Below are 22347 nucleotides of genomic sequence, written 5' to 3'. Positions count from 1 at the left end.
AAACAGCCTCTGTATTTTGAATAGTCTTGTGTACTGGACAATAAAATATGCAAAGAACTGAGAAACTCTTACAGGACTCTTGTCACGATGTAGATTTCAGATAGTTATCTGAATACTGTCACTGGAGATCTTATTGTCTTGCTGATAGTTCTGTACAGTATTCACCAGTGCTGCTGTCATCTAGAGAGTAAATGTATTTAGATATTTTATATTATTTGTAGAATTTTGGATTTAATTTAATTGCCTCCCTTTGTTTGGTCACCAATTTCTATTATAAAGTCTTTTACATTTTGTTCTAGACAGTTTGAAGTTGGTTGTATGTAAACTATATACTTAAAAGCAACATCGTAGTCATGCTTTTCATGTTTACATAATTCTTGGATTTAAGATGTCGGGAGGAGGTGTTAGATGAGGCCTTTGTCAGACAGTTGGAAGAAGCTTTGTGTCCACGTGGCCTTGGTCCTCATGGGAAACTTTAATCACCCCATTATCAGCTGGAGGGACACCACAGCAGAGCACAAGCAATCCAGTAGGTTTCTGGGGTGCAGTGATGGCAAAGTCACGACACAGGTGACTGAAGATCCAACAAGGGCAGATGCTCTGCTGAACTTACATCTACGAACATGGGGGAGCTGGTCAGGGGCAGCATTGGCTGCAGCAACCTGAGATGGTAGAATTCAAGATCCTGAGAGAAGGGAGAAAGGTAAATAGCAGGATCACAACCACAGACTTCAGGAGAGCAAACTTTGGCCTGTCTAGAGATCTACGTGGAAGAATCCCATGCAATATGGTCCAGGAGGGGTACAGGAGAGCTGGTTGATTTTCAAGAATGATACTCTCCAAGCTCAAAAATGGTGCATCTGATGAGCAGAAAATCAAGTGATAGGAGGCCTGCATGGATGCTCAGCACTTTTGTCAAGAGGAGCTCTTGACAAAATTGAAGCGTAAAAAGAAAGCATACAAAGTGTGGGAGCAGGGTGTGGTGACCAAGGACTACACAGACACTGTCTGAGCATGGAGGAATGTGGTTAGGAAAGTCGGAGCCCATCTGGAGTTATATCTGGCAAGGGACTTGAAGAACAACAAGAAGAGTTTCTATAGGGAAAATGTACATCTGCTGTAGCATGGGAATGGGGACCTGGGAACAAAGAAAGAATGAGGTGTTTTTGATGCGTTCTTTGTCTAGGTCTTTACGGGTAAAACTGGCTTACAGGACTCCCAGGCCCCTGAGACAAGTAGGAAAGTCTGCAGTAAGGAAGACTTACCTTTGGTGGATGAGAGTCAGGTTAGAGAACGTTTAAACAAACTGGAGATACGCAAGTCCATGGGACCTGATGGAATGTACCCATGAGAGCTGAGGGAGCTGGCCAGTGTCATTGCAAGGCCACTCCCAATAATCTTTGAGAGGTTGGGGCAATCGAGGAGGCTACTCAGAACTGGAAGAAGGCAAATGTTGCTCAAGAAGGCCAAAAGGGAGAATCTGGGAAATTAAAACCCATTCAGCCTCACCTTGATCCATGCAAAGGTGATAGAACAACTAATTATGCAAACTATTTCCAAACATATGAAGGAGAAGGTGATGATGAGTAGTGAGCATGGATTTATGAAGGAGAGATCATGCTTAACCAGCCTGATAACCTTCTGTGATGAGATGACTGGCTGAGTGGATATGGGTATGCTGTTTATCTCCACTTGTCTCTCTTAACATCCTTATAGACAAACTGATGAACTGCAGACTAGATAAGTGGACAGTGAAGTGGACTGAAAACTGGCTGAGCTATTTTGCCCTCAAAGTGTTGTGATCAGTGACAGGAAGGCCAGCTGGAAGCCAATGATTAGTGGTGAACTCATTTGGGCCAGTACTGGTTAACGTCTTCGTTAATGACTTGGATGTTGGAATAGAGTGCACCCTTAGCAAGTTTGCAGGTGATATAAAACTGGGAGGAGTAGCTGATACACCAAACAATTGTGCTGCTGTTCTGAAGGTGCTTATCAGTGTGTATAAGTACTTGGTGGAAGGGAATAAAGAAGATGGAGCCAGACTCTTCTCAGTGGTGCCCAGTGAAAGGACCAGAGGTAATTGGCACAAATTGAAATACAAGCGGTTCCATTTAAATGTAAGAAAAATCTTTTTCACTGTAAGAGTGGTCAAACATAGGGAACAGGTTGACCGGTCCTGAGCAACCTGCTCTAGCTGACCCTGCTTTGAGCAGGTGGGTTGAACTAGCCGATCTCCAGAGGTCCCTTCCAAATGTAACCATTTTTTTCTGTGATTCTATGATTTTTTTCATGCATTGTTTGCTTAAGACAGAAAAACATATTTATTCATGTCATGCAAATCGTGATAGCTATTAAGTGCCAACTGTCTATTACAGAATTCTTTTATAGCATGACTTCCTCACTTCAGTAACTAAACATATCTTTCACATATATTTTACTGCCAGGAAGTGCAAAATCTGCTTCTTGTCCCACATATATTTCAGAAATGGCAATTTATTGCCTAGATACTTGTCTTTATCACCTTTTTACTTTTAAGGTTCTTGAATTAGCATGTATGGGAAACTTTGTGTAGTGGCAATTTTTTTTTAAATATGTCCTTTCACGTGTGCTACTTTTATTAATGAAAGAAACTATCTTATTCACTCCTTTTTATTTTTTCTTGGAAAGCCATTAATTAATTGATAAGCTACCAGGGGACTTGGTTTTGTCTATATTTATGCTTTTGAGCTACTTTTGCAATGTGCGTTTATAAAGCACTTTGTAATAAAGAAGATTCTTACCATCATAACTGAATTGCTGCTGACAATCTGTTTCCATTGGATTCTTCTGAGTCGGTAGCATCTAGTACAAGTTTCTTTAACAAGACTTCAGGATTGCTGTGTGGTCATTCCAGAAGGTGGTGTCTATAACAATCTAGCATCAACTGTAAAAATCTTAGTTGTTAGTGGAAATTCTTATGACAGCTTTCTGCCACAGAGGAAGAACATATTTCTAGCTTGAAGACCATATCCCTACCGTCGTTTTGTGTGCAGTCTGCGTTGGTACTTCATTCTGACAAATAAACTTGACAACGGTAAACTGTATTAGACTTATGCACGATTTCACTGTAGTAGAGTATGTATTAGTTCCAAAGGGAAAATGCACAGTTATAAAAGATAGTGCTGATAATCTTATGAAAACGGAAGAAAGTTGTAAAGTAGTTCTTATGTATAACAGTTAAGAAAAATAAAGAAAAGAATGTTGTTTTGTTGCATTTCGATGGAGTTTAACACTCAGTCAGTTTTTCCAGAAGTGGTTATATGCTCACTCTAATTTTTGTACTCACCGATATAGTTAGTATATATTTATATAAAACACTGTAAATATATCTGTGACATATTGTCTTCAGTTTTCACTCTTGATCTGTGAAAAAAGGAGATAAGTTAGCTCTCCTAACTGCTTTTTTAAAGTAGAGGTGTGCCTAAATGACTGCAAAAGGAATAGTCATGTGGGAGGCAGGGAGTGTGAACTTTTCCAGTTTCCTAAAATTTTCTTCTCAAATTGTTTTTCTCCTAGAATTTATTCTTGTATGTTGTGCAATAGGAATTTAGCTTTCCTTTAATATGAGAAACCTTTTTGTCCACCTATATTAACAAGGAGTAAGGTCTTTCTTACTGAATTTACTTCAAAAGAGGTAGGAAAAATAAAAATAATAGAAATAGAAATCTTATGGGAGTCATTGACTGTTCACAGCTTTCCAAGATTGCCTGTCTCGTGCAGTATCCTGGACATTGAAACAGAACTTATGTAAGAGATTTTGCAAGCTTTGTTTTAGTTTAGATACCAAAATTGCTCTCTGAACTAAGAGAACTTGGAATCGGTCCTTCTTCCATCTACCCTCAAAATCTGTGGTAAAAAGCATTTCTGAAAGAAATTCCATTCTTCTAAGAAGATCGACCATCTCATAAAGACATTCCTAAAGGCTGAAATCTTAAGCTGGATTTTTTTTCTTACTATTTATTTAGGACACACTTACCAGCTTCACTGAGGCTTTGGATGGTGTACTGTCAAATTTTATTTGACAAATACAATAATTTCGTGTGGGAGAAATATTCACTTGCTAAGTCCTTCTGGAAGACTGAGTTGAATTGAGAGAAGTCAGTAGAGAGCAGTCAGACGGTCGTTACAAGCAGTCACATACATTTCTAAAACAGCTGTGAAGTCTGTGACCATTGCTTTGAGGCTAGCAAAGAAGCTTCAGGGATGTTATGTGCAGTAAAAGTTACCTTGGAGGAACTGAGTCTCTGACTAAAATATTCCTTCAGGGCTTCGGAAGCAAACCTTCTCCTTGAGAATCTGTATGCTGTCAGTTAAAAATTACCTGAGCAGATCAAAGGCATCTTATTCCTTGATCTTAGAGAAGGGTTACCAGAAAAGAGGAAAGTTTAGGAACAGTGAGATTTTCATCTTTGTCCAACGCTGCACCTTATTGGGAAGAGTTGGATCACACTGGAGCTCTTTGTTATAAACAAAGTTCCAGCTAAACGTTTTGGGCATTGTAGTTAAGGTTTTGCTCTTTTTGCAAACAAGAAGTTGTAATAAATTGTATTGCACATTCTGCAAAAGAGGAGGAACGGGAGGCAGAGGGACGTACAACAAAAATAGAGAATGAAGTAGTTAGCCTTAATTGGACAGTGATTGATAGCATATTTTAATGATAATGTCATGTTATGTTATGTTTGAGGCCCAGCTTTGCAGTGTATCTTGTAGTATTCAGGGATTAGTTTATCATCAGTAAAACTTGGCAAGTATATTAGATGAAAATTCAAACAAATAGAAGTTTTATATTTAAACTGTTGTAATACAGACTGACAATTTATTGTAGTGCATAATTGTTATTATTATTACTTTTTCCAGTTAAAGAAGGTATGGCTTTGGTAGCTGGATACGTAGTTTTGGGGGATGAACGTACCTATTTTTCATCCTGATTGAATAAATGTAGGGGTTGTTTTAGAACTATAGCTACAGTATAATTGGGGAAGTAGAGGAGTTGGATCCTTGGGTCCAGTGTTTCCGGTCCAGCCACTACATATGTTTCCAGAGAGTTTTTTTTAAACCAAAGCTCTATGTACTTGTTAAAGTAAGAATAGGAAATCTGTGACTCAGATGGAATGAATACTGGCAGTTAAAGCTAGAAGCTGAATCTCTTCTATTTCCATATTTTTGTCAATAGAATAGTGATAACTGTGTTGCTTCCACTGATCGCATAAGAAGATATGCCTCTGACGTGGATACTTCTAATTCTGTTTAAAAAAAACATTCTGGTTGGAGATGTTGAGCTGCCTGTTTCTTCTTGCAAGATGCGTTTAAAAAGCCTTTGTGTTTTGGAGTTTTTGTTGTTGTTTTTACTTACAATAAAAAGATGGTGGAGGGAGGCTCTTCAGCTATGACTGTTGGCATACATCTCAACTCTCATATCAAGGAAATAACTTCGTTTCTGACTTTCATTTATCTGAGAAACTAACAGGGTTAAAAGCCAAAAGGAAAAACTGCAGCATGCAATAACCTTGGGAAACCAATAGACTTAAGTGTAAACTTAACTCTTTCCAGAATTAAGCGCAGCTTCTGAATTTCTGATACTCTTTCACGTTATGATAACTTTTATAATTAACCGATTGTTTGTTGCACTATAGGGGATATCCAGACTTATGGACAGCAGCATTTTGGAGATCAAAATGTGAACCTAGCCACTGTGTGTCAAACTGCTTTTACTGAGCCCTTGCTAACTCAAATGGAAGATAATTTGTCACTTGCTAAGACCGTGCATAGACAGTAACTATTGATGCTCTGATGTGTGGATATGTATTAATATATAGTAACTTCTTTACCATGAGGACTTCGGTCTGCCACCCTAAGGAGGTTAGTGTGGCGAACTTCAGTGGAAGTTTTTGCTCTATTATTGTCAATTTTAAGATTAGAACTATTGGATGCAACTTTCTTTGGAGCCTTTGTAATCTAAAAGTCTAGCTACTTTTCTTTAAAATTAAAATAAAATGCCTACTTTAGAAAAGGAGTAGAACAAAAATGGAGCATGCTGCAATTGTTGAAAATATTAAGCTGTATTAAAGTTGCTTAACGGCTTGTTTACCCTTCTGTCTTTGGAACAGGGGGCCTCAGATTTGGGAAAATACTTTTTTCCTCAGTTTAATAAAATATATTGTCTAAATGGCTGAATTGGATTTATCTTGTTGTAGAACAAGTTAGGTAGTCATATGCCATATATAATGAAGAATAAAGAAAATGAAATATGCAGTCAGTTTGAGTATGCTGATTATTTTGGAAGGAAAATATAGTGAGGTATGCAAGTCCATGGATGCATGAACACAGTAGTAGTTCTCTATTCCTTCCTTCTTCCTCAAAGAAAAAATAAAGGAAAAGGAGTATATGCAATGTCTTTTGTGTATGCTTTCCTGTATTTGTTGCCATGGACTATGTACCTGACAGGTACTATAAGGCATTGTTTAATTTAGTGGCGAGTAGTTGCAGTGTTAGCTTGATGGTAATTCTTAGTCCCACTGATTCTAACGTGACTCGTTTTCTGCTATTCCTAGTGTTGTGTACTGAAAAGGAGACCTCTGCAGAACTATCTGCATAGTCACAGACCGTGTTTTATGGAGAAATGGGAATGATACACAAATCGTGGACACAAGAAAAGCGATGAGCAGTTGAGGAGGGAGAAAGGCATGTTAGGAAACAGTCGGGTTCTGTGTTGTTCCTTCAGTCCCATAAAAGCTCTGTTTGTTTAAAGTGTGACCGTCTTCTCTTCCTTTTGTCTTATTTATCTTTGTGCCATCCTCCGAGCCAGCAGCAGCTTTATTCCTAAAGAATGAGGGAATACCCCTTTTAACTACTGATCGCATATGTTTATATTCACTGCTTCTTCCACCTTCTTTCCCAGTCTCTTTACACACGCATGCACGTGCACCTATCTGAGGAACTGAGCTGCTGCTTTCTAACTCTTTGTGACCCTCTCTCGCCCTTGGGAATTGCGAAAAACAGCTCAAGAAACACAGGCTTTGAAAAAATAAAATTTGAATGTAGGGAAGAAGACTCGAGCAGGTTAACTTGTTTGGTTAGGAAATCTTAATATATTTCCTGGACCATTCTATAAGCTCTTTGGCCTTTTATGTCTCCTCTAGCCTTGTATGTTCTGGAATTGTTATGGAAGTAGGAGGTAGCAGTTACAGAAGTGTTGTGTTCTGTGTTTTTTCCAAATAGTCTGTAAATGAAATGAAAAAAGAAAACGTGTTTGTCGCTTTCTGAAAACAGACACAAGAGTCTCAGTTGAGGCAAATTCTACTGACGAGGGACATGAAAGCAAATAACATACTCTGTTCAGAAGGTTTTATATATATATATAATAGTACACTGGGCATTCCTATTCATCAATATATACCCTTAGCACAGTTCCTCAGTGGGAAAGTTTCTCAGTTATGCTTCCATTATGCTTTGTGTTATGGATTATGGTCTTGTTTTGCTCTCTTAAGTGAAAATAACATCCACTATTGATTGCCCACAATTTAATCTCTTTGTATGACCTACCGTGTTTTACTTGGTTTCCAGTGGTATGCCTTAGTTTTGACATTATTCTCACTCTATATCAAAAACTCTTCAATTTTGAAATGTCATAGTGAATCTTCTGTTTTCTTTTGTTTTGCGCATTTTTATTCTGAGATTGTAAATTTCTGTCATAAGGATACCTTCTGGTATAAGTTTATCTATGTGAAACTTCTTATATTTCTTGGAAGAAATAAATTCAGGCTTCATCACAGATGTATTATTTGTGTTCAGCTGAACTATTTGAGGATTCGTATCTGCCCATATCCAAATAATTAGAAATAAAGGGATTATTCAGATCTTGTCTACATAAAGAGAGCTAAGGCTTTTAACGTTAATTGACCGGAGGAGTAAATTTAAGGTGGATTAGTTGAGTCCATGTTAAACATTGAGTTATTTTTCTCATTCAGAATTAGTAGCTTGATTTGAGTTTGTTTGTTTGTTTTACTATAAAATTAAGTTACATTGAATTTGAAGGAAAGTATCTAAACTGGTCTGAAGTAGTTTATTCTGTAAAATTTTTAACAGATTAATGTTCTCGGTAGTTTCTCTGTGTCAGGAGATCAACTTCAAAGTAGTGTTCTTCATTGTACCTGCTTTATACTAAGCTCTAGGTTGCAGTAGTCCTATCCAAACAAATAATTAGCTGTTGTTTTGCTCCAAATTATTATTGCTACAAGTATGCTTTCATTACTGACAGATGTTCGGTGTTCCTTTGCGTTGCTGCTGGGCTCAGTGCCTTGTAGAATTATCGCCGCAGTACATGAGGATATATCTAGTGGAGGTGAGCTGAGAGTTGGAGAGGTCGAACTTTAAAAGTCCTCAAGCCTTTTGTGTGCGGCCATCACAGTTTTCAGGTTCCATCTTATTGTTATTGCCGGAGCATTTGCTTATGCTCTGATGTTGGTAATCTAGGAAAACCTGGAAATTAGGAAGTTCAGGCTTAATTGACATGATCATAGACTGTGAGTAGCTTTGCAAACCAATTGCTGCACTTGTCAGGTGGCTTTGGTTTAGATTTTGTGACATCTGCAGCCTATCAGGAGTAGGATGTGGAAGATGATCGGTCAGATGGAAGAGGTGCTGCTTTAGAGAAATGTTTTTCTTGGCGTTGAATCCCAGCTTGCAACACTGTTTCTGAGCTTAAGAAACTTCTAGTGGGTTTGTGCTGCAGACATAGAAATACGAGCAATGGCAGCAGAACTTCTGGATAACACAGGATACTTTCCTGGGGAGCTGTATGAATCCTTACCCATACCTAGAGAGACTGTATACCAGTATAATAGTTTTCCTAGCTGTTGGAGGATACGATTACCCTCTAGCAGCAGTTGTTCTTGGTCAGCTGCTAATCATTTGAAAGTAGTTGATTAACTCCAATACAGTGCCTCTAGAGGTTGTGTGCTTTAGGCGTTAGAGCTTATTAATAACTTTCAATACGTGGGCTTTCCCAGCTGCAGTCCCTGTTTGTTTCCCATACTTTGTCTTTGAGTTCATAAACAGAAAGGAGTCTTTTCCCATTGTGCTCCAAAAGTTTAGTTGACTGTAGGGTTCATGCAAACAAAAGCCTTTAGTCAAAGGACTCTATATGCTGTTAGGCAAAAGAGGTATCTTGGCTGACTAGTGATGTTTCTGCAGAGTTGAGGACTAAATGTCCTTGTTTTACATGCTTGTTAACAGTGTCTGTATTAATAATGATAATAAGAATAACTGTCTGTAAGATTCTGCTTAAAAAATAAAAATAAAAAAGCCATGAAGTAAAAAGTCAGGGACGCCTGACGGCAATCATACTTTTGTGGTCACGGAATTGTGGAGCTCAACATTTTTAGGATTGCTAAATTGAACAGGGTGTGCCAAAAAAGTTTATGTAATCTTTACTTTTAGAATATAAACACTAAGTAAAATTAATTAAAAGATTAAATTTTTTGTATGTTTGAGATTGCTTGCGTAATTTTTTTTAGTTATTAGACATGAACTCCACATTTATTTTAAAAGGGGACTTTGATGTGTTTAATCTTTCTAAGCAATGTGTTTTTGCAAGATGTTAGTAATCTTTATTAAGATGTTTTCTTCCATTCAGTATTTCATGATTTTTTTTAATGCCAGAAAGAATAAATATTTCCTTTATCTATATACTACATGAGCAATGCAAATTACCTTTTGTAAAATGAACCTACAGAACGAATTTTGGATAGTCAAATCCTATGAAATTACAAAAATAATGGTAATTGTGAAAATGCATACAATAGGACAGTACAACCAGAGCTCTTTATGTGGTTCTGCATGCGATCAGTAAAAACAATTTTATTTCACGGCTTTCTACCAAGTGATCATGACACTGGTTATCTGTCAGTGTTTCCCTCTAATAACTTTGGAAAGTGTCAGCTAATTTCCGTTGTTCTGTGGGGAGTGGAAGTCTCAATGACAGTTAAGTTTGAAAGCTGGTTGTTAGAAAATGTCTCCGCTGAGGAAGAAGCCATAGCACGTGCTGCTTCTCCTCCCTCCAGCAGCTGAGAGAGATGGAATGAATTTTATGTGCGGGACGAGACCAGCAGGGGACTGTCACAGGGCATTTGGGTGGAGGAGGATGCGTTATTGGGGTGAGAGGATGAGAGAACCTAATACACAAGTCCATAAGAAAAATGTCTTGCTACCTCCACCACTGCGGAACAACTCTCTTAAACGTTCATGGAGCTTGAGGTGAAGAACAGGCAACAAGATGAGTATCAGGGCAAGGAGAATAACATATCACAGGTTTGGGTAGTAAAACTAATAGCAATATTAATTCCATGTGTAACCTGCGCTATAGATAGCAAGTAAAATGCATGAGCTATTCAAGTAGCTTTCAGTAGCATCAGAATCTTTGACATGAAGAGAGAGGCTCATAAAGAGGATATTTATGAGTTAAGTTTAAAAAAATGTAAAAGGAGCAGTAATAAATTCCCTGAGTAACTGAATTCCACCTGACAGAGGTTTTAGTTGCTTTATTTTGTAGAACCTAGCGAGCATAACTACCCTAAAAAGCTATTTTGTGTCTAATGTTATTTTTGCTGCAAATATTACTGAACATTTTTTACAATGTATCTTTTAAAAACATATGAAATCTTTTATCTAGGTTGTGTGTTTTTTGCTGCCTTAGCAGTAAGATTTGATCTTGTATCGCTTTTCTAATGTGGAAGAACCTAGTGTTTTGTTTTGGAGTCAGGTACAAGGCTAGTTCACATGTTTTAAGGAGACAACTGAGCTGCTATAACAATAAGATTCTTCAAACAGATTCTATTTTGCCTTCATTCTGTAATGAAATAGCAGGAAATACATTTTCCTGTGGAACAGTGTTCTTGGTTATTTACATAGCTCCATGGATGCATTGGGCATTTTCCATGAAAATCAGTAACTCTGGCATTTACATTTTCAAATCTGGCTGAAGTAAGCTGTATTTGTTGATCATCAGGACACTTTTTATAAATATAATTTGATTTTCTTCAGAATTCTGAAACAGGTTGTATTGCCTAAGTGAGTAGGCTATTACTTGCTGCTCAAAGTCTATTTGTGCTTGCAATATATTTTTGTTGATACAGGTTTATACTGAAGAGTTCTTAATATTAAGGCACCTGAATTAAATATTTAAGGTGTTATTTTTAAATTCATTTAAAACTTGGTAGGGTTGTGCAGTGCATTGTTAATGAGTACTTTTTAATTTTTATACAAATTAAAATGAATAAATAGGAAAAGTTTCCTGTGTTTAAAAAAGGAAATGACTTTAGCAGAAAAGGGTCCTAATGCTATTAGGTACCTATCCTTTTTTTTTTTTTTTTTTTTTTTTCAGGAAACTGTGTTCTAATGAATTTTCACCCTTTGTAATCGCAAGGTAGCGAGAAAGGTCAACATTTCCTGCTAAACATTCATATAGTGTAGATCTGGGAAACTAGAATGATCTCATAGGTATTTGCTGTCTGCACATGACTTTATCTGATTTATTGTGGTGGTCTGATTGTGTCAGTTCTTCCCCCTACAAGGAAGAGTAATTACAGGTGTAAAGCACAGTTATGCTTGTTATTAGTTTAGCCTGGTAGAAACTGTGCATGTTAAATTGCATTTAAGCTTTTTAGCATAAAAGTCAAGATCTTTTCACAGCAAAAATTAAGGGTCCTCTTTCCTTGAATTCATAGTCCCCTCATACTTGGTATGCTTCCATCACCTTTGCTGGTATTTCTGCTGCCATTTGCTGTGGTATCACTGCCACCAGTAGCACATGGGCAGCAGAGATCTCAGTCATTGGTACTTAATAGACCAGTAGAGAGCACTGGATGGTGGCAGGAGCAGGTAAGAGGAAGCAGCTGATTGCTCTAGAGTCTTTCTGGAGGTTACTTTATTATCCAGAAGCAACTTAGATGGCCCAGCACAGTACTTTTCATTAAGGTTTCCTTTCTTATGGTAGTTAATTGTAGTGATTTGAACAGCTACTATTGGAGTAGTTGAGGAAAATACATTGTATTAATAGTGATTTAGAAATTATTTTAGTTTTTTTTTTTTTATCTCAGACTTAAATTTTACTTTGTCAACATCACTCAGATTTTTCAGCTGGCTGATCACCCCATGAACCAAACGCACGGCTTTCGCTAGTACTCTGGAATTGGTCTGGTTTTGTGCTTCCCAGAATTCCGTAGCTGTATTTTCAAACTTAATTATTTTGTAGCTAATATTATGGTAGTACTCTCTATATAGTGTGAGCTTGCTTTTATAAATACTGATGTGTTTTCATGTATTTTTAATTGTTAACAAGGATTCTTCTGGATCCTCTCTATCCCCACCCCCCCGCCAATTTAGATGCATATCAGGTGGCTTTGTGGTTTCTCCCATTACATTTTTAAACATAGGCGGCTGCTTCAATGATTAATTATAGTTTACTTTTAATATAGATTTTTTTCCTGAGTTTGAATTGGTATTAAGACACTCTATATTTTTTTTAAGTGACTGTCTGTATACATATATGTATAATTTGTATATGTACATGTGTGTATGCTTTTTTTAATAGAAGTTAACTATTAGACTATGTTTTGGCAACCATATATCCTTTCTTAGTATTTTTATAAGCATTTAGAGACATGTAACATAGGTACTGTCCTTGAATGAAACTGTAGCTGTAGTTTGGAAATCAGAAATACGCCCTCTTGTGGGTAAATCTGTGCAAATCACTCAGTCAGTGTGTCTTATTTGAATGAAAACTAGAGGATATTCACTCATTCATTCATTTTCTCCCTCTGCCTCCCACCCTCTCTGTTCTTCCTTAAGTGAAAACTTTTTGATTGCAAAATGTGGAAGTTTAAAACGAGCTATGAGGCAAGCTCTCTTTAGATTTATGATGACGTGTTTGCTGATTTTAAAAAAAAAAAAAAAAAAAGTCCACTGCTCATTTAACATAGTTGAATTGTGCTGATTTACTTTGTGAGTGCACAGTTGCAGTGATCAAACTTTGATCATGGTGCTGTGGTTACATCAATACAATGCTGCCCTACCTATAAGAAACGAAAAACACTTTTTAGATTTTAAAATACTTAAAAGGTTACAGAGTCTAGACTAAATGAAATCTGACTGTATGTAAAGCATTTGAATAGAATGATTTTTAAAAAGAAAAGATATGGAGACGTAATAGCATAGCCTTCCTTTAAACTTAATTTTAATTCACCTAGTTTTATCTTTAATCTACTTTTCAGAACTATATTAGATCAGTCATACATATATTATTTTGTAAATCTAAAGATATAGCAAGATTAGGAATACGCTAAGAGAATGAGGAATGAAACATTTTAACACTGAATTCTTGAATGAATGAATACTAAACGCTTGAATACTAAGCTTGGTTACTTGTCCCTGTGTTACTACTGAGCCGTGTATAACTACATAAAAACATGTTTTTCCCTTTGTTTTATTTTCCATCAAACTCATGCATTCCCATAGCTAAGCCATAGAAGATCTGGTATTTTTGTTAAGGAGAGGAGAACATGTTTCAACCAAGAGGAAACATTTCGTATATGCAAGGCTGGAACTTTATTTGGCAACCAACAGCCAGAATCATAAGGTTGTTTCAGTGATGGTCAGATGCTGGAATATCTCAAAAAATATTTTTATAATTACATTTTCTATTTCTTGCATCCTTTTTCTGATTCTGGTCTGTCGTCTTTTCATTGGGTGATTGTTAATTCTTCACCCAAATTGTTCACAACTTATTTTTGTATTCCTTTCCTCCCTTAATTTTATCCATTTCTATCCATTCACTCTAAAGAGACTTTTTTTTTTCTGTTACTCTTAGACTCAACCATTAACCCAATACTGTGGTTAGAAACTCAATATATAGAGAGATGAAAGAAGAGCCACATGAAACAGTCCAAATCTTGTTAAGTCATATAGTCACCATTTAAAGTAACCAGTATTTTTCAAGTTATGTACTGTTATGCCAGTCACGTATGAACTTTAATTTCCACGTTTTTAAACTTTTTAAATTTAACTGTGGTAGGAGTTTTGTCTTCGAAGTGTTAATTTGCAGTAAAGGAGAATGTACATAATTGACAAAAATAAAAAGGAGGAGGAAATAAAACACAGAAATAGCACTTTAAATTTGTGTAGCTTTAAAAAAAAAAAAAGTTCAATCAGTACTTTGTAAATCCAGTAGCTTAATTAAAATAAGCACCTAGACTAAACCCCAAACAAGGACCAGTCTCCCAGAGACTGATTGTCTTGCTATATGTATTTACAGTGCTTAGCATAAGGGACTTACTGTCTAATAATATGAGGAAAAAAGGAGGCCACATCAAGCAGGTGAAGTGAAAGGTAGCAATAACTTAATTACACATACTGTAGTAACAGTGATGGCGTCTGTTGCAGAGAACGTTGGAAATGAATGTTGGTATTTTACAGTAAAATCAGGTAGCGTTTAAGAGATGACTAAAATGGATATGAGCCAGGTACATAATGAGTGGCACTGTTTGACCTTCAGATGCTCAGTCTTCCGGGGAGAAAAAAAAAAGAAACTTTGCATTTATGCTTTTTAGCATAAAAGTTAAGATCTTTTCACAGCAAAAATGTGTGCCCAAGCTGGTACAAAGTATATACTGAAAGATGATGTCCCTGCTGTTATCTATTATTGTAACAGTGCTCTTTTCAGTATGTCTCTACAGCAGTTTAGAACTAGAACTAAAATTTTCTGACTCATGTAGGTTTAAATAATTTTTGAAATATATGGAAAAATGTTGTTTTAATATGGTCAACTGAATTTCATTGTATATAGTTTTGATATTGATGGCTTCTGAGGGTCTTCCTGAATCAGGAGTTACTTAAATAGTTGTTTCTGCATCTTGGAAGATTTGTAGCATTTTATAATCTTTGTTACTTTTTAGCTATTTTATAAAGAAAGCCACCTTTGTTTTAACAGCAACTTTATTTGAAAATTTTATTAATTATATACACTGAGTAAACGGGCTGTATGTAAGGTATAGTAGGAGTAGTGGATAGTTAATGGATAGTTTAAAAAAATAAATAGGAAATTAATAGGTAAGATGTAAATGATGGAAAAGGATTGGCAGTTATTAAAATATTAAAGCAAACCCAGTAGTAGTTAACTAAGCAAGCTTCTGTTCTTTCTTTGAGAACTCAAATTGGAATTGTGTTCAGCTAGCAGTTTCTGAAGTCGGATTGCGATGAGGAGAAGAAACCAGTGGTTCCTTAATGGAGTGGAAAGTAAGGCGCTAGTACTGGGAGGGTTTTTTATTTAAAATACTGAATTAAAAATATTGAAATTGGAAGAGTGCTAAGAACAGGACTGAAAGGCATCTCAGAGTTATCCGATCCATGTAGTAGCATCAGCTTTGGTAAACTACTGACAAATATTTTTGTAGCTTGAATTTGCAATGACGATTCTGAGCCTCCTGATAGAAGACGTTCTGCAGTTTGACTATATTTACCGTTTGATACGGGAGAGAAAATAATTTCTAACTTGTTATCTATCTTACTTGAAACTGAAGCCCATTTCTACTTTTTTGTATCTACAGTGGATATTATCAGCAGTTTATTCCTTCCCCTTTTGCAGCTACCTTTAACATACCTCAATTAATTTGTGTGTCTACTTATAACCTTATCTTTGTCTTCCTGTCACTATACTACTTAAGCTCTTTAATGTGGTCACTTTTGTATAGCAGTATAATATCCAACACAGTTTGGGTGTTGTAATTTTACAATAAGCTTTGCTCTCAGAGTTCCTATTTTTAGTTTGTCCACCATTTTTCTTTTAAAATGCTTTTCCAGCACTTTGAGAACCTCTGAACTTCTTGGAACACGGTTCTTTTGAAATAGAACTGCCCAGAAAGGCAGCATTTTGTCACCAGAGTTCACTGGTGATACTGTGTAGCACTTTGCATAGCGTAAACTTTAATTTTTTTTTTTTAATATTACCTTCATTCCTGTCTTGGCCTGGCTTCGCTTTGTTGTTGTGTATTATGATCATCTCTTTTCGTATATTATTCTTAATGCACCCTCCCCTTTCACTGTTTTCCTTTCACTAAACAATTCTTTGTATCACTTCCTTTGTGCTCTGTGATTTCTTCCTCCCTGGAATGTCTTTTACAGTATCCATTGTTTCGTGTAGAACAGCAAGATTCTAAACAAGGCTGTATACTGAAGATGCAAGACATGCTTTACGTATGCATGAGTTGGAGTGGTTCTTCTCTAACAGCTACACTCTGTGTTGTTCAAGAGCTTTGCAGTGCTTTAGTTTCCTTAATTCGGCTGATATGAATAGTTTCTTTTTTAAAATCTACAAGTAGAAATTCAGTAATAGCTACTGCAGAAAGGTGATAATGTAAATTTTTCTAAATATGGATAAATGTTTATCCTCCTGAACTAATTGTGGGCTACTGCACTGTACAACAACTTTTTAAACAAATGTAACAGCCAGGGGAGGAAAAAAACCTTGTTATCCATCATTTAAGCCATTTTTCCATACTGTTCTGTTGTTTTGTATGAAAGAACCTATCCTGCATTGAGCAATCTCTTTCCCCCACCCCCAACTGCTTGTTATTTTGGGTTCACTAAAAAAGTGATTTTTAGTAGTGTTCTCGGTGACATCGATTTCTAGCTCTGGTTTCACTAGACCTCTGTATCTAGTTCTGGAACTGAATCCCACCTTTTTTGCAAGTTGTGTTTTGGTCATTGCACAACAGATGTAATATTTGGGCTCAAATATTGCTATGTGTTTTTTCGTTTTTTTTTTTTCCCCCATATTATACTGGTTGTATAAACTAATCCCATTGCTTAATCCCATCAGTCTCTTTTTGTCTTTTGTCTACTCTCATCTGTTTACTCACATCATCATACTTAGAAAAAACATTGTACTGTAAAAGATTGAATGAATCGTTACACTTGTTTCCCTGTTGGAGCAGGCAACCGCATCATCTATCCCTTCCACAGAATCACAGAATGGTTGAGGTTGGAAGAGACCTCTGTAGATCATCTAGTCCATCCCCCCTGCTCATGCAAGGTCACCTAGAGCACATTGCACAGGATTGCGTCCAGGTGGGTTTTGAATATCTCCAGGGAAGGAGACTCCACAACCTCTCTGGGCAACCTGTTCCAGTGCTCTGTCACCCTCACAATGCAGAAGTTTTTCCTCATGTTCAGACAGAACCCCCTGTGCTTCAGTTTGTGCCCGTTGCCTCTTGACCTATTGCTGGGCACCACGGAGAAGAGTCTGGCCCCATCCTCTTGACACCCTCCCTTTAGATATTTGTATGCATTGATGAGATCCCTCCTCAGTCTTCTCTTCTCCAAGCTGAAAAGTCCCAGCTCCCTCAGCCTTTCCTCATAGGAGAGATGCTCCAGTCCCTTAATCATCTTTGTAGCCCTTCAGTGCACTTGCTGCAGTAGCTCCATGTCTCTCTTGTGCTGGGGAGCCCAGAATTGGACACAGTACTCCAAATGCAGTCTCACCAGGGCTGAGTAGAGGGGGAGGGTTACCTCCCTCGACCTGCTGGCAACACTCTTCCTAATGCACCCCAGGATACAATTGGCCTTCTTGGCCACAAGGCCACGTTGCTAGCTCGTGGTCGACTTGGTGTCCACCAGGACTCCGAGGTCCTTCTCCACAGAGCTACTTTCCAGCAGGTCAGCTCCCAGTACTTACTTGTGCATGGGGTTCTTCCTCCCTAGGTGCAGGACCCTGCACTTATCTTTGTTGAGCTTCATGAGGTTCTTTTCTGCCCATCTCTCTAGCCTGTTGAGGTCCCTCTGAATGGCAGCACAGCCCTCTGATGTATCAGGCACTCCTCTCAGTTTTGTATCATCAGCAAACTTGCTGAGGGTGCGCTCTGTCCCTTCATCCAGGCCATTGAAGAATAGACTGAACAGGATTGGACTTTGTATTGACCCCTGGGGGACATCACCAGTTACAGGCCTCTGAATAGACTTTGCGCCACTGACCACAACCCTCTGAGCTCGGCCATCCAGCCAGTTCTCAATCCACCTTGCTCTCCACTCATCCAGCACTTGCTTCCTGAGCTTGACTGTGAGGATATGATGGGAGACGGTGTCGAAAGCCTTATTCAGGTCAAGGTAGACAGCATCCACTGCTCTTCCCCTCATCTACCCAGCCAGTCATTCTATCGTAGAAGGCTGTCAGATTGGTTAAGCATGATTTCCCATTTATGAATCCGTGCTGACTACTCCGTGACATGTGCGTGACCCATCTTTAAAGTAATGATGTTGCTTATCTCTCTACCAGTACTTATAGCAGAAAGCTGTTCCAGACTGTCTGCTCTGACTGAGAAATTCTGTTCTAATTTCCCTCTTGCACGTGTTCATGCCCCCTTTCACTGTTGGGTTAGCCTTGCCTTTCAGCTTTCTTCCTTTTCAGCCTTCTTTGAGTGCCTTAGGGAGAGGAACCATATTCCCTCTTGACCTGCGTTTTGTTAACTAAACAAACCTAAGCCCTTCTAGTCTCCTCTTAACAAGGAAAGTTTGCAGTTCCTCAGTCGTACTTGCTCTGTGTACCTGCTCCAGTCTCAGGTCTTCTTCCTGGGATGTGAAAAGTGCAATATCTTGGCAGTTCTGCTTTCCTATCGCATATCTGTGGAGATGGTTTCTAATTGAACAGTCTGGTTTGTGAGGAGTTTTTCCCACTGAATAGCGATATAATTTAACTATTGTAGTGATAATACAAAAGAAAAATTCACATTAATAGTGACTGTTTCTGATGTCTGTAGCTTTCCCAGGCTAAGTAAAGTAAAAATGCTCAGTGTTTTTTTTTTTTTTTTCCTTATTTTAGCGTTGCCTGCAGGATTTCCAGTAATACTGACTACTGACATGACTTGAGTCAGTTTTGGTACAGCTGCAGTTAGGAAAAGCAAGATCATGAGATAAGAGCTTTCTGTTGCACACACAATTTATATGTGAAAAGTGGTCTCTCATTACTAACCTTTCAGTGAAAACTGAAATTCTAAAAGGGTTATTAGTCCTTGTGGGATACTGTTGCAGACTCATGGGAAGTTAGTTTGTTTTTGCTTTTCAAGGATTACTTATTTATGGAACTGAGAAACCACTGAAATTCTGCGTATATTGGTGACTGTTTCAAGTAAAGAACTTTGAGCAGCATTTGAGACTGCTCTGGGTGTTTGAAGATTCTTTTCTCCTGGATAAAGAAAACCACACAGTATATCTATCTGCAGCAGTTTCCTTAACTAAATTTCTGCACCTGTAGTGTGCTGTATTTTTAATAAGCAAATATAATTTAGTGGTAAGAATGAAACTGTGGCAGGTGCAACAAAGGAAGTCAACTCACTGTCGGTTCTGTTTAACCTCAGTGTTGTTCCCCCCCACCCCCACCCCCCAAATAATTCAGTTGTATATAGATAGGGAAACTTTGAAGAGTTAATTTCAGTGGTTCATGAAAACTTTTAAGAGCAGGAAGAAGACCTATAATATTCAATTTCCTTGTGTTGCTTGAACTCTGTGCATACTAATTAGCAGTAATATCCTATATACCATTGATTTTGCATAAGAAAGAGAGAGTTCTCACAGGAAGTAACAGCGATCTTTTGGCTTATATGTTATATTCACAGAAATGTTGGTTAGTAAAGTAAGTATACAAATCATGGTTTCAGCATCTTCAATAGAGAACATAAATGCTTACAGAAGACGTCGTCTTACTGTTTCACAAACTATTGATACAGATGTCTGTCTAAATTAGGTAAAGTATGTATACGAAGTGCTTTTCCCTTAATTTAATTTGTTTGTCTACCTTTAGCCAATACCATGCTCAGCTTTTTCCATCATTAGAATAACAATAGTAGATGTATCTCTGTAAGTTTTTACAGTTTTTGGAACTGCAGTTGAAATTGCTACAGTTAGTGAAAACTGAGTGGACAAATACTTTTTCAGTAGTTGTATACAAGTCTCACTGTTTTACAGGAAATGTTCAAGCTAGTTCAGTGGTGACTAAACATCTTCCTTTTGTGGTGGTTCCTGGTAGTTGTTTGACCAGATTATGTTTAGTGTTAAAGAGAGATTTTCAGGTTAATTTTGGAAGAACCACTTCTTTTAAAATACATTAGGATTCTATATTTGTTACTTTATCTCCTCCTTGAGTATTGTATCTCTATATTAGCCCTTCTATATTTGCTACCCCTTTCTGTATGAAAAATACCTCTTTCTCCAAAATTGGGAAGTCAGTATGGCAGCTGAATACCTAAACTGATGGTGGAGAAAGTGCTGCCCACTGCAGCATGAACCAACAGAATTTTTACTACCATTTTTGGAGTTAATCTATTTTTTTTTCTTTCAAAATAAGTTATAAAATTCATCGTATTTTAATTGTCTTTGCTCCTTTATCACAACTTGACTATTGGCTTAGGTATAACCTGAGCAAATTTTCTTCTGATTGCCTTATCTTGCATCTTTTGGGGAAGGGGTCTGCTTCTGAGACCAGAAGCTTGCCTGGTGATTGCTTAATGCTGTTTGAGTATTTAAATATTATATTGTTCTACCCACTGCTGACGAAATTACTTCACCAGTGGAGGTTATGATCTGCGTTTCATTTATGTTGTTGAATTTAAGGTTATGTTAAGCAAACTGAGGGTTTTTTGTTTTGTTTTGTTTGTGCTTTTTTTTTTAGTGCTTGGGAGATGGGAAGTAATGATAGCTGGCACCTGAACTAAAATATCTGTGTAGGCACTACCATCCCAGAACTTCAGGATGAATGGGGATATGCCTCATGTTCCCATCACTACTCTTGCAGGGATTGCTAGTCTTACAGACCGTAAGTACTCTTTTTTTTTTCTCTCCTCTTTCCTATGTTGTTTTCTACGTTTTTGGTAAATTACCTGTATTTTCAAATATGAAAAATGCTTTTATTTTAAAGGTTACTTCTTAAAGTAAACCTGTTCAAAATTAGATTTGCTATTAAAAATGCAAATGTTGTCATTGTTTGGATTTTTAAATTATGTTCAAACAGAAATATGCTGATCGTAACATAAGGTGAAATATGGGGGGGGAAATGGATCTTAGGTAATTCATTGTTTATACAACATATCATTCAATAACGCATCTGGGATTTCCACAAATAAGAAAAACAAAAATGATAAAAAACCTCTTTAAAACTTATGTCTCATCTTCATTGAAGAGAGAGATTAGACTGACGTTCAGCCAAAGAGAGTTGTGGAATATGCTGAATATACTTGAAACCTATTTCCTTAGCTTTGGACAAGATCCAAAAAAGTTACTCTAAGTAGCAGGAACGGGTGCAAGGAAGGGCTACTAGAATGGGAAAAAGAAGCTCACCCGCCTTGTTGCTTGGCTGTTCAGCCTACGAACGAGTGGCTGAGATATACATGCTATCTTTAAAATATAGCAGGAAGACAAAATGCAAAGAAAAGAAAGGAGCTGTTAATATTAAAGGATGATATTGGCAAAAAACCAAATGGTTATAATCTGACCAAAAATAAATTTTGGTTGGAAACCAAAGATAGGATGTTTTTTATTACTGTAGTGAGGTTCTAGAACAACCATTCCAATAAGAGACGTGAGGACAAAGATATATCTTGTTTAGGAAGTACAGGCAAGAGTATATAGTTCAATGGTCTGTCTTAGGGGATAATTGGACTCAATGACCCAGATAGTACTTCTAATCTCATTTTTATTATTATACTGTTGAAATTTGGAGTTTCCGAGAGACACTGGAGAGAGATACCCAATAACTGAATTTAAATGCATACAGTAAAAAAATCAGTTGTATTCAAGCAAAGAATAATAGTTAATTTTTTGCTGAAATTCTTAAATATAAAATTGAAAGATGCTGCTGAATATGTATATGTGTATACATCTGTGTTCATGTGTGTCTAATAAGCCATTGGGATGCAAAGCATAAGTTTCTGGGCTGTGGGCAGGCTTGTTTTGTTTTGTTTCGTTTCATTTTTATTTTTCTCTACGTAACTGGTGGAAGTCACTGGTCAAACTCCTGGCGCAAGAATTTTCAAAATACTAAACAACCTTTGGTAGCATTAGCTGGTGTAGTAGGTGCAGTATTTCTTTGTCTGCAGTAACTTTTGTGATGCTTAGAAACTCGAGAGTAGTTAAAAAAGGAAGGAACTGAAAGGAACGTGAAAAAAAAGAACTGCAAAAGACAAGACTTAATGGTCTAAAAACATGGAGGACATGACGACTAGAGGCTCAGTTTGCTAGCTGAATGAAACTTATACTGTTTTAATAAATGAA

The 22347-nt window shown here is 37.2% G+C and overlaps 1 protein-coding gene across 5 annotated transcripts in view; it reads left to right on the top strand.

The window, feature by feature from the left end:
* The window catches only part of LOC104147790 (NIPBL cohesin loading factor), a 154235-nt gene that overhangs the window by 38934 nt on the left and 92954 nt on the right, over nt 1–22347 (top strand). For all 5 annotated transcript variants that reach the window (XM_068924704.1, XM_068924706.1, XM_009680645.2 and 2 more), the window contains exon 2: nt 20750–20893. In XM_068924704.1, the coding sequence (XP_068780805.1) occupies nt 20830–20893 (64 nt within the window). In that variant the 5' untranslated portion in view covers nt 20750–20829. The remainder of the gene's footprint in view (nt 1–20749; nt 20894–22347) is intronic.

Source organism: Struthio camelus, chromosome W (genome assembly GCF_040807025.1).
Source record: "Struthio camelus isolate bStrCam1 chromosome W, bStrCam1.hap1, whole genome shotgun sequence".
NCBI lineage: Eukaryota > Metazoa > Chordata > Aves > Struthioniformes > Struthionidae > Struthio > Struthio camelus.
Note: the sequence above shows the minus strand (reverse complement) of the source record. Positions and strands in the feature narration are given on the sequence as shown.